A 13,053-nucleotide genomic window follows, 5' to 3' on the forward strand; every position below is an offset into this window, starting at 1 on the left:
CAACGTGGGGCTCGAAAGGTTGAGATAACGGCAGATCTGACCAGAGTGTGTTAAACTAAAATTGGTGTAAGTATTAGACCTGCTTAATAGTCACTTGTCATAATGCTGATTGCTTTAATCTCAACTCTGCTGCGCCTGTTTTCCAAATTGAGTATTATAGTACATTATTTTCCGTATTTGCTCTCTGTCATGTTGTTTATCCTCTCCGGGCCCTGGTTTCAGATCATTATGGTACTGTGTGTTGTAGCAATGGCTTATGAGACGATGAGATATCTGGTCATGACTCTAACTTGGTATTTGTACTCAGTAACATCGTCGACTCTGTATTTTGGAAACTGTATCTTGGAAACTATTAGCAATTATACCTATTGTTTTTTTCCATTAGGGAGTCAGTCTGTGGAGGGGAAAAGGGAAGATATTTTTTCTTACTTGATTACTCTCCCTTTCTCCTTCACCACCCCTGTATCCTCCTGGATCACTATGCCTTCTTCCTTCACCACCCTCTTACCCTCCGAGCTTGCTACAATAGCTCTCCAAGATATTGAATATCCTTGGGATACTCAGACCAGCATAGTCTTGTTGTTCTGCCTCCTGAATGCACTTCAGGTTCTGCTTAAAGTTAAACAACTACTTAGGAAGCTCATCCGGAGATCTGCCCGGAGGCAGTATAGTTGTGGGTGGCAGGGAGTATGGGAGGATATGGGCAGGCATCTAGAGCAGTTGGCACCCCCAGTGTTTTGGAAATTCACCCCTGAACAACTGCAAAATCCTCAAAAACTGGCAGAATGCTTGAGAAAAAGGTGTCATGATTCTGGCAGTTCCAAAGTAACACAAATCATTGTAACATGCTGGGGCCTGGCTCATGCCTATCGAGCTGCCATTGATACTGCTATCAACTTAGTGACAGACCCTGTGGCCACTCCAAGCCCTGTGACAGATCCAACGGCCACTGTGACCCCTACGGTGAACTCTGCAGCCGCTCCAGTCCCAGCTCCTGCAGCCACTCCAGTCCCAGCTCCTGCAGCCGCTCCAGTTCCAGCTCCTGCAGCCGCTCCAGTTCCAGCTCCTGCTGCTACTCCAGTCCCAGCTCCTGCAACTGCTCCAACTTCAGTTCCTGCAGCCACTCCAGCTCCGGTTCCTGCAGCTGCTCCAGCTCCTGCAGCCGCTCCAGCTCCTGTGGCTGGGTCGGAGAAAAGAGCTGTAGCAGTGCAAGTTGACCCTGCAGAGGGTATTCCAACCCCTGTGGCAGACCCTGTAACGGGGTCAGAGAAACGAGCTGTAGCAGTGCAAGTTGACCCTGCAGAGGGTATTCCAACCTCTGTGGCAGACCCTGTAACAAGGTCAGAGAAACAAGCAGTAGCAGTGCAAGCTGCCCCTGTAGAGAAGGTGAAAAAATGGTATAGAGATTCAGGTCATTTAGAACGCAGAGAATCTTCTGCCAAATCTAGGTATAGAGACGACGGAGACGACGACGACGCTGGGCCATCAGGGGTTCAGGAGGAGGAAGATGAGGATGCCGAAAAATCAACAGTAACTACCCGAAGCCTAAACGAGCGTGAGTTACGAGATGTGCGAAAAGATTTTGGTCGCTGTATAGGTGAGCAGCTTGTCACCTGGCTGCTCCGATGCTGGGACTCTGGAGCCAATTGTGTGGAATTAGACGGCAGGGAAGCCAAGCGACTGGGATCCCTTGCTAGAGACGCAGGCATTGACAAAGCAATTGCAGATGGAGCACAATCTCACAGCCTCTGGAGGCGTCTCCTCTCAGCTGTGAGGGAAAGGTATCCCTTCAAGGAAGAACTTTTATGTCTACCAGGCAAGTGGACCACTATGGAGAAGGGAATCCAGTACCTGAGGGAATTAGCCGTACGGGAAGTGATTTATGAGGATCCAGACCTCAGACAAACATCCAAAGATCCAGATGAAGTCAGGTGTACGCGACCCATGTGGCGGAAGTTTGTACGGAGTGCACCATCATCATATGCCAGCTCATTGGCAATAATGGCCTGGAAAGAGGATGAGGAACCCACAGTGGATGAAGCGGCTAAACAACTCTGGCAGTACGAAGAAAGTCTCTCTTCTTCCTTACAGGCCTGCGTCTCAGCTGTGGAGAAACTTTCTGAAAAGGTTCACCAACTTGAAGAGAATCTATCATCCTCCCCACATGAACCAACCAGTGTCCACCGACCAAAAGAGAACACTTGGGAGAAACTTTCTGAAAAGGTTCACCAACTTGAAGAGAGATTATTCTCCTCCGCACCTGTACAGAGCAGTGTCTCAGCTATCAGGGGTAGGCGTTCATCCACACAAGGAAGACGATATGGTGGGTACTCACCCCATGCCACCCTGTGGTTTTACTTACGAGACCATGGAGAGGACATGAGAAAATGGGATGGAAAATCTACTGCGACCCTAGAGGCACAGGTACATGAGTTGCAAAAGAAAACAATCAAGAAAAAGGGATTCTCTGAAAAGTTTGCTGCTCTAACTTCCAGCAGACAGTCCTTCAAACACAGAAATGAAGAAGATTCTGACCAGGATTAGGGGGGCCCTGCCTCCAGCCAGGGGGAGGAAAGGGACAATCGAGTTTATTGGACTGTGTGGATTCGATGGCCTGGCACGTCAGACGCACAGAAGTATAAGGCTTTAGTAGACACCGGTGCACAATGTACTATAATGCCATCGAGCTATAAAGGACCAGAGCCCATCTATATTTGTGGAGTGACAGGGGGATCTCAGCAGTTGACTGTATTGGAGGCTGAAGTGAGTCTGACTGGGAATGAGTGGGAAAAGCACCGCATTGTGACTGGCCCGGATGCTCCATGTATCCTTGGCATAGACTATCTTAGAAGAGGATATTGCAAGGACCCAAAAGGGTTCCGGTGGGCTTTTGGTATAGCTGCCTTAGAGACAGAAGGCATTAAACAATTATCTACCTTGCCTGGTCTCTCAGAGGACCCCTCTGTTGTGGGGTTGCTGAGGGTCGAAGAACAGCAAGTGCCAATCGCTACCACAGCTGTGCACCGGCGGCAATATCGCACTAACCGAGACTCCCTGATTCCCATCCATAAGCTAATTCGTCAATTGGAGAGCCAAGGAGTGATCAGCAAGACTCATTCACCTTTCAATAGTCCCATATGGCCAGTGCGAAAGTCTAGTGGCGAGTGGAGACTAACAGTGGACTATCGTGGCCTAAATGAAGTGACCTTTCCCTCACAGCCACCTGAAATTTCACCATCTTAAGCTGAAATTTCACCATCTTAAGAATCTAATGGCTTGTTATTAACCTACAGAATGGCCAAGAATTCCCAAGAAACCATTATTTCACCGTTATAAGTCCAGAACAACCTTCTTTTTCAATTGCTTTCTAGGTTCTGCACTTCCCTTCCCTTCACATTGAAAGTTCTGGGAGGGATGATCACTGCAATTGATGTATTCCTGTCCTTGCACAGGAAGGAATTCAAGGAGGTCTGGAGCACACATGAAGATTTGAGAGACTTTCAAATTTTGAGGGGGGAAAAAAATTTGCAATGTGAAGTTGTATGTACACTGATAGTTGTCACTCATTGTTTTGGAAAATCAAAATAATAAGGCTAAGTTACCCTTCATTCTTCTTACAGCTTTTAATAGATTTTTAAGAAGTCTACATTCATCACGTGTGCAAAAATCAGTAGGAAAGGGATTCAGCAATTAATACAGGTTCTTTTGATCCACAAAGTCCAGAACATGCACAGATTCGTATCTTGTCTTGGAACTACTTCTTAAAATTTCAAATAAGAGTAGCATAAGATGAAAATACATGTACAAATATGCTTGAGAGGTCTTTGTAACTCAATGTTTTGTACAAAATACCAATTTAATATATTGTTTCCTGGTAGGATTCAGTGAGCTATTGTTAGTTTGGATCAAGGGGAGTAGGGAGCAACAAAACCATAAGGAATTAACTATATAGAGTGATTCTGCAAGATTCAAGGGAATCTGCATCTAGATCTTCCAAACCTGTCTTTGTGTAGACAGTCGTAGTCATCTCCTCAATAGCTATAGTGTAGCCGTCATCTCTGATTAAGTGGACTACAGCTTTCACAAACCTTTCTGTGTAACCAAAATAACATAGAATAAGCAACTATCAACTCAGTTAAAGGCAGACTTCCAGAGTTCTAGGAGGCAAGGGTAACATTTAAAATTCTTAATATAAATGAAGAGTTTTCCAAATAAAATGAATGAAGTTTATTAGTGGAAGCTAATTGTCAGTACTGTATTACTAGCTCATTACTTGGATATACTTTTAAATCTTATACTGGCATTTTACTGTGGTAATTTCAAATGGGTTTTTAAACCTCAGATCTAAACTTACACATGTACCAAAAAGAGCAAAAAAACAGTTACCTGTGGTCTAAAAGAATTTTGCATTCAACCTGCTGAGAGTTCTACATTTTTGGAGCAGTTTCTATTAAATCAGAGGGGCCATTCCATAATTTCTGCAGGTCCATAGAAATGATTTCACTTGGCTTTACTAACCTGGGTTTGGATCCTAATGCATTGGTGCATTCAAACCTATTGCATCAGTGCATTGTACTGCATTGCACACAGTACTTTGTTGAATATTATTAAGGAAATCCCATTTAAATTGAAGATATTGATCATTCTTTCTCTTATTTCATTTATGCAAGTAAATGCGCATAAAGTACGAAAATAATGAAACCTTTTATTCTGTGTTCTCCTGAAATATAACCAAACAAATCAATTTTGTATGTGTTATGTAAGATTGCCATTAAGTAATAATCCCTCTTCTCTTTCTCTTTCCTTTTTTTTTTTAAAGTTTGTGGTTCTTACTGTGTGTTTGAAGGCGGGATTAGAGACCTCGTATTGGACTTTGGTAAGCAAATGTCTTTATCATATTCTCAAATGTGCAATAAAACATGATGGATAAATAATTGTGTTTTCTTCTAACTTATTATATTATGTCCTTATAATTTGCTGGTCTTCCCCACAGTATCAAATTAAATTGTGGTGACTGCATGGAAAGACAGAATATATATATACAAATAATAATGCTGACTACTGAAAATGAGGACTTTGGGATAAGGCTTAAAATAATCCTTAAACTAGAAAAATTAAGTGACTATAAACTGGTTGTAATTGAGTTTAAATTGGTTTAAAATTCAGTGACGTTACTGCTGAAAGTATCATCTTGCTTTAAGTAACAGCTGAAGTACTGAACTGAAGTAACAGAATTAAAATACTAGGCATGGAAATTTCACCCAGTATATCAGAAACACATTGTAAGTACCAAGTAGCAAAGATTTTTGTATCATAATATATCTATGATGATTTTGTTGTTTTCTTTCTTTCCTTGTTTCTTTTAACAGTTTAGCCATATAGCTATCTGGGGCAGCATAGCACTTTGGATAGTGTTTTTTGGAATCTACTCTTCTTTGTGGCCAGTCATTCCTATGGCACCTGATATGTCAGGAGAGGTAAAGTATATTTTAACTAATCTCTGAATATGTGCAAAGAACATTGTCTCAGTTTTTAGTACAGGCCTCATCTTTATTGGATCCTTCTCCTAGCTAAGAGCTATATAAGATGTTTGCTTTTTATATACCTTCAGTGTGGTTGTCATGTTTATTTAAAATACAGTGAGTTTTTACTCTTCTGTAACAGATTGGGTTTATGTGGTCTAGGAAGGAAGACTAGACAAGTAAGCTGCTTTACATATTTTTAGTAAGTTTTAATTTTCTACAGAGAATCCGAATTCAGAATTACAGCACGTAGTCGGTGGGAGATTTTTTATGAGGTAGTACATGTAGTTAATTGGTTAGTACATTGGTAGTACATCAGTTAAGGCTGTCCTTACATCTTCAATTTTACAAATTTGTTAACTGTTTGAAACTAGTATATCTCAGAAATTTGAGTTGCCACAACGTTGCATGAGCAGCTGATCATCATGCATATGTTTACTTTTCAATTAATGTGCTTCTTCGAGTGCATTATTATTGTAATGTATCTTTAATCTTTTGACAGTAATTACTGGTTTCTCTTTCATTTATTATCCTATTTATGTAAAATACTGACTCTGACTATTTGCGATAGTCTGTAAAATACTCTGTAAAATACAGAGTAAAATACTCTGACTATTGCAAATAGGACTGAATCCACAAAAGATGCACAATTTCCTGTCAGGATCCAATGGAACTTTAAAATTCTCAAATCCATTCAGTTCCAGAAACATCTGACGCTTAGTATAAATTTCCCAGACACTCATGTCTGCTTCTGGGAATGGCCAGTATTTCCTGAGCTGAAAAGTTAGGTGTGCAGTCTTATTGGGAATCAGAAATTGAGAATACCTGCTTGTTTCAGAAAGATACTCTTCTCAGGGCTTCTCTTCTCAAAGCTTATCAAGTAAATTAAGCCATACACCAAGTAGAAGAGTGGATGCCTTTAACTCAGCAATTTAAAATAACGTGCAGGATGTGGGAAACTTAAATGAATATCCTTTCCTTGCTTGGATGTAAATCAGAGCCACTATTCTCACCTCCCACATAAGTAGTTATGGGAAAAATAACATATAGGCATTTACGTGACTGCTACATTATAATGGAAAACACAAGGAATTAACTCAAGTACTAGGACACCTATGGAAAAAATGAATTTGAAATCATATAATTTCATGCTGGTTTTCCTGTCTATTATAACCTCTACCCCTCTATGTAAAGGTGAATTTTATGTTATCTTGTTGCCTCCATCACTCCAAAAAAAAATTATGTCCATTATTCTAAATTAAAGTAATTAAAGTTATCATACTTAAGCATTTTTCTTCATATTTATAAACTGTGTTTTTTAGAAGTATCTTAGAATGTTTCTGGAGTTTGTGGTTTTTTTTTTTGTTGTTTTTAAGAGATATTTGTCAAAACTGTTTGTGTGTTGTCTGATTGTTCTTTAAGACAGAATAACCTTAGTAGCACAGTGGGAGCAACAGAATGTGTTATGCTTGGTATGACATAAATGTGGATACTTCATTGTTCAAATAGGTGAATATTTTACTTAACATGTATGCCATCTCTGGAATTGTGAATAAAAGATGGTGTTGAAAGGAATGCCTTTCCTACAAACTTTGAAAAATTGTTGCTCTTAAAGTGAGTTTTCTACCAACAAAAAATAAATACTCTTACATTTTGGATTCAATGTAACACCAAAGAAATCTGATCTATCCAAATTCCTTTATTTGCTGTGATAAAACTGTATCCATACTTGAAATGGATCTAATTATTTAGTTAGTAAGAGTTTGTGTGCTTGGTTATTCATATATGCATATATAGTAGCTTTAGATGTGTGTACATGCACACAGTTGTTTGAGGTGTTGCTTTCTGGTTGTGTTTTTTCTTTCTAAGAAAGAAGTCTTTAACATCAGAATGATGTCTCCTAACACACAGACCTTAAGCACTCATTTTAAAATCTTATCTGTCTTTTTGAACTGTGTTCTGTGTGGCCAAAGACAGTCCTGTTGACAAATACTGTGGCTCAGGAAGGAACCCATTTTTTTTGATTTTTTTGTGCTATCCTGGAAGCTTTCTCACAGGCAGGGCAGAATTCACTGGGTTTCACTGAAGCAAATCCATGCCTCTCATAAGTATTCAAACTAAAATGCTGTTTGTCAAATTTCTTCAAGTTATGACTCACACTTGAAGTGAACTATCCAAGTACATCTGGTAGAACTTAAGATAACAAGCTCACCTGTATTTCTGTAGCTCTTTGTCTATTTTGCTTTGGCCTGATCAGATAAAACATGCTGAAGGGAATTTCTGTGTTGTTTGTTTGTTTTCTACAAATTGTAGCTTTATACATAGAAACTGCTTATTTCATGTAATATTAACTTAGTGGTGCAAACTGTTAACAATGACGTGGGTCCAAATTCATTCTTTAATTTTACAGTACTGTGATTTACCTGGTCTGAAATTGGAATGCCATTTAAGTTGGAAAAAGGTGCCTCTACAGACTACAAAAAGAACGTTTTCATTGTAGACCCGAATAAATCAACTATATTAGTCTCTTCTATGATGATATAATTTTCTTTCACATAGAATATTAGCAAGGAGAAGAAGTGGATTGTATGTTCAGTATTTTAAACACATTTGCAGTATTTTCTCACTTTGAAACCACACATAGTTTGCATAAATATGTAAAAGTAAATGGAAATCTCTTCATATTTTATGAGGTATTTTCCTTTGAGACTCTCCAATACACAGAAAACTGATCTGTGATGCTGAACAACATGCATTTCAAATCTATGATCCAGTGGATTTATATTTTTGTCTGTGTCGTCCTCTTGCAATAACTAATTGCATTAAAAATGATAAGTTTATAAAGTGGTGAAGTTATCTTGCTTAAACAAATGTGGAGGGGAAAAAAAACAACTTGTGAGATTCACACTATTAACTCCTGACTCTTTTGGGTTTGATAACATGTGCCTGAGTTATTAGGGCTTTTTTTATACACCTGTCTGATTAATACAGTAGCGTAAAATTATATATTGAAAGAAGAAGTATGACACTGAGATTAAAATCAAAAGTTCAGTATCTGCAGAACTTCTTAATTTTATTGTGATACTGTAGAAGAGCACTTTAAAATTCTCCAGAGCCCCATCTTTTTCTGCTCTGTCTGACCCAGGGGATTATATAAAATTAACAGAAATTGAAGTTAAGGAACAAAACATGTATTGTACAGAATTTCAGCTTATTTGATTGAGGCTTGCAGAATCTTTGTGAAAAACAATAAAACTCCTTGTTGGGTGATTTAGCTGTAGAAAAGATATATTAGAATATACTACTTTAACAGTATTAGTTCTTTAAATTTTGCTTCCTTCTTTATTATTGAACATTGCAAACTTACATGGAATTGTACTTGTTAAAATATTAAATATTCAGCTTTTGATCCCTTACAGAAGTTTTGCTGGTTTGTGTGTGTGTGTTTGTATGTTAAAAAAAAAAAAATGAATGTAACTCTAAATATTTCAAATTCTCATGAACAGCTCTTCATTCAGGTATTCAAAGGAGAAGTTTGTCTAAAATCTGATTTGACAGAGGAATTTATTTTAATCTAATGGAAATCAAAGTCAGTATTCAAGCTAGTATTCTAGTATCTTAGAATCAGAGGCTGGCAGGGCTCTCTGGAGGCACCTGCTCCAGCAGGGACACCCACAGCAGGGTGCCCAGCGCCACGTCCAGGTGGCTTCTGGAGATCTCAAAGGATGGAGATTGCCCAGCCTCTCTGGGCAATCTGTGCCAGTGCTCCATCATGTGCTCAGTAAAGTGCTTCCTGATGTTTGGGTGGATCCTCTTGTATTCCAGTTTGTGCCCTTTATCTCTTGTCCTGTCACTGGGCAGCACTGGAAATAGCCTGGTGCAGTCCTCTTTACACCCTCCTTTCGGACATTTGTCTACGTTAGTAAATACCTCCTGAGTCTTGCGTTCTCTAGGCTGGACAGTCCACCTCTGTTCATTGGCTTCTGTTTCTCTTGGGTCAGGACATTGTCGCTGATGAGCTCCAGGAACCTAATGATTGTGCTTTGCTGTGTTCTTGCTTCAGCAGTCAGAGATGCTATTAATGGATATTTCTTGTCACTTGCATCTTTAAAAACAGATGAGTATTAGTTTAATAACTTTTGTGGAATTCAGCATAGTAAATAAGCTGGAATGACATTTTTAAGGAAATTTTGATGGTGCTTTTCCTCAGTGTTAACAGGGGGAACTATAAATAATGCCCCCAGCATTCAGAAAGTAATGATTCCCTTGAAATTATTTAATGAAGGGCACTCTGCCTTGCTTTTAAGGTGTCTTTGGAGATAATTCAGTTGACAATCTGTATTTCTAAAAGTTGTCTTGAACCCCATAAGGTAAACAAATACTGAAGTCACTTCATTCTCAGATCTCTGGAAAATTTATTTCCAGATTTATGAAAAATGTCTAATACTTGGTGTAGTTATGTTAAGTTAGCCAGTTATTTTTGTCACTTTTTTCCCTACTCCTTATTCCTGTTACAATTTGGATAGCCCACATCCTGGTAACAAAGCTGTAGAACCACGAGAATTCATCTGTTCATTGTGGCTCTACATCCCCCTTGCTAGATCTTATATGTTGTCTTTCAAGCAACTCAGATGGGTCCCCTATAGAATCTTTTCAACTGAGGCGAAAGGAAAATCTAGCCTTTTCTTTGCAAATAATTTACATTCTCTGCATACAAGCACCATTAAAAGTAATGTAACAAATCTCACCTTGCAAAAATTTTCTACCATGTTTAGTATCAAAACCAGGTGGCTAATTTTCTTTAATTTTCTGATTATTTTTTTCAGAGCTTTTAGTTCACACTGCAGCACAACCTTCTTTGTCAAACTTTTGCTAAAAAAAACTTGCTTCTCTTCCTAAATTCTGGGAAACTTCTTTTTTCTCTCAGATTTTTGGGGAAAATTTCCAAGTATTAATATTTCTTATAAGGCTTTTTTTTTTCTTTATTCTTTTCTTGCTTTCTGCGTTTGAAAGCACTTTCATCCCTATTTCTGTCTGAAGTCAACAGAAATAATAACTGATAACGTCTCTTCATAACAGCTATTCCTGGCACCAAAATTTACCATTATGGGTTTGAGATCCTTTCTCAAACGCTAAATACTTTTTCATATAACCTAGGCTTTCATAAAATGCAAGGACAGAATTAAGTATCAACGAATTTAGTTCACAAAGGAAAAAAAAAAAACAAACACTCTGAAGCTAGTCACAAGAACATCTAAAATGGTTCAGTCTTTTATTTAATCTCTTTCTGGACTCAAGTGCTTTACTGGGGTTAGAGATGAATGCAAATCTGATGATCCACAAACCTCAACTACCTCATACAGTTAGACCCGTATATCACTTTTTTTTTTTTTTTTTTTTTTTTTTTAAAGCATCCATTTATATAACAGTTAAATGACAAGAACACTCACTCAAAATGAACGTTACCCAAGAGCCAGGTTTAAGTTTCTCTGTGCTTTCAGGGTAATGCTTATTTTTGCTGAAAGGATGATAGAATAGAAAATTGAAATAGATGTCTTCTGCTGTTCCACTTTCTGTGGAGTAATCCAATATTTTTTGGACTAGAAGAAACGATGCTGGCTTTTGCTCTGAGTGACAAAGGTACTCTCTAGGAAAAGGCAGGATGTGTTCCAACAGATACTTAGAATATTAAAATATTAATTGAAAGTGGCTGAACTAAGGACACTTCTGTAGATGACAGACCTAAGTCTCAGTTTAGTCTCTGTATTGCTCTGTCTGGTTTCATTTATGTTTATATACTCGGTGTCACCACAGTGATGCTTCTTTAAGCTTCAGGAGTTATAGCATGTGTCCTTGAGCTTTATTATATATGTACTTATTATTCATAATGTTATTTGTGTTTATGTAATTGGGACCATAATTCATCCCTCTGAGGGATACATTTCACCCTTTATTACCCATCTGCAGTGAGAAAAATCAGTGGTCTCGCTAATGGGCTAGTAGTATCCGTAGCTGAAGAAAATACGAGGAGCTAGGGAAAAAATGAAGGCATGTACTGTACTTTTGTTGTTGTTGTTGTTTCACAGGGGATTTGTTCAAGTAAAAACTTAGAGATTCTGCCTGCAAATATCCAGTTACCCGCTTCTTAACTGTGTGCTACTTTCTGTTTTGCCTTTGAATGCATTTTCAGAATATGGGATGACTGCCTTTTTAATATACCTAATGAGCAAATTTTCTACTGAATGGGACCTGTGAGATGTTTTTTAAACTCTAAAGAGCAAAGAAACACTACAGGCATGACTATAAGTCCTTGCAGGGAGTTCACTGCCCTGGGAGTTAAATGCAAATCTGTTTTAGTATTACAACAGTAAGTACTTTGACATGTATGAAGACAAACACGTGCAGATAACTAAAACTAGTGAAGAAGTCTCTGTAGGTTGTTGAGGACAGAAACGGTTGGTCTGATGGTGTTGAGGAGGTATTATTTTAATAGTTCTCTGGTTTATAGGGAGAGGGTATGTATATAGATGGTACCTGAAATAAACTGCAACTGTTCTTTTCATCTCTCTCTTTGCTTTTAGAAGACTATCGTTTCTAAAATCTGAGATAGCTGTTTCAGCAGAACATTTCATAGTGAAGAGAAAGGAAATATTTTCTGTTAGTTTTGGCATGTAATTTCCTAATAGTACATATACATGTGTGAATAAAAATATTTTACATCCAGGATTTCTAAAACGCCACTAAATCACGAAAGCGGATAATTTCCAGTACTTAAAAAAAAAAAAAAAAAAAAAAAAAAAAAGAGAGAGAGAGAGAACCAGTATAAAAATCTGAACAGGCAAATTTATTTCATTTTTAGAAAGTCCTAATATTGAGCATGAGCTATGCAGACAACAAATTATTTATCCTCCCTGCAGGATTTGTTAGTTCTACAATAACCTAGGCTTTCCAGCTCTCATTTTGGATTACTTCTGAATTCCCCTGGGAGCCACTTTTGTGGCAGATTCCATTTGGTTTCACAAGGCCTAAAACTTGGCATAGACCACAAATCTCTCACATTAGGAACAATTTGTAAACCACGAACAGAGGCAGCCAGAGTCCGGCCCCAGAACAGGCTGCTCCTGTTAGTGCCATTGTCTGAAAAGGATTGGTTTGCCATTTCCCAGATGACCTGCCTATGTGTAGAGAGATGTGAAAAGTTAGAGACAAAAATGTTTTCTACAGAGTGAGGGGGGAGCTTTCTTGTACAGAAAGGAAGGAAATACCTCTGTGGGATTTTATTTTTCCCCTCTTCGTCCAAAAAATACAAAGAGGCCCTCTGTCTTTAATGCGAATGTCGGCTTTAAATCTTTTAGGTTTGGATTAACTCTGTAAAAGAAAAAAAATCTGACAGGCTTTCAAATATGACACAGAAAAACTTTTTTTTTCCTCAATTCATGTTGTTCATTTGTAAAGCCAAAGGCTGGATAGACTGAATAGTAGGCGCCAGTTGTTCCTTCATTCATAGTTAGCATTACAATGGTCAGAATTA

The 13,053-nt window shown here is 38.3% G+C and overlaps 1 protein-coding gene across 11 annotated transcripts in view; it reads left to right on the forward strand.

Annotated features, from left to right (window-relative positions):
• ATP8A1 (ATPase phospholipid transporting 8A1) overlaps positions 1-13,053 on the forward strand; it is a 112,195-nt gene that overhangs the window by 85,356 nt on the left and 13,786 nt on the right. For 10 of the 11 annotated variants that reach the window (XM_082759462.1, XM_082759466.1, XM_082759465.1 and 7 more), the window contains 2 exons: positions 4,820-4,876; positions 5,370-5,477. In XM_082759462.1, the coding sequence (XP_082615588.1) occupies positions 4,820-4,876; positions 5,370-5,477 (165 nt within the window). Of the gene's footprint in view, positions 1-4,819; positions 4,877-5,369; positions 5,478-7,932; positions 8,930-13,053 lie in introns of those variants that run through there. The other variant, XM_082759469.1, reaches the window with a different exon arrangement.

The sequence above is a fragment of the Aythya marila genome (assembly GCF_965140915.1).
Source record: "Aythya marila genome assembly, chromosome: 4".
Lineage (NCBI taxonomy): Eukaryota > Metazoa > Chordata > Aves > Anseriformes > Anatidae > Aythya > Aythya marila.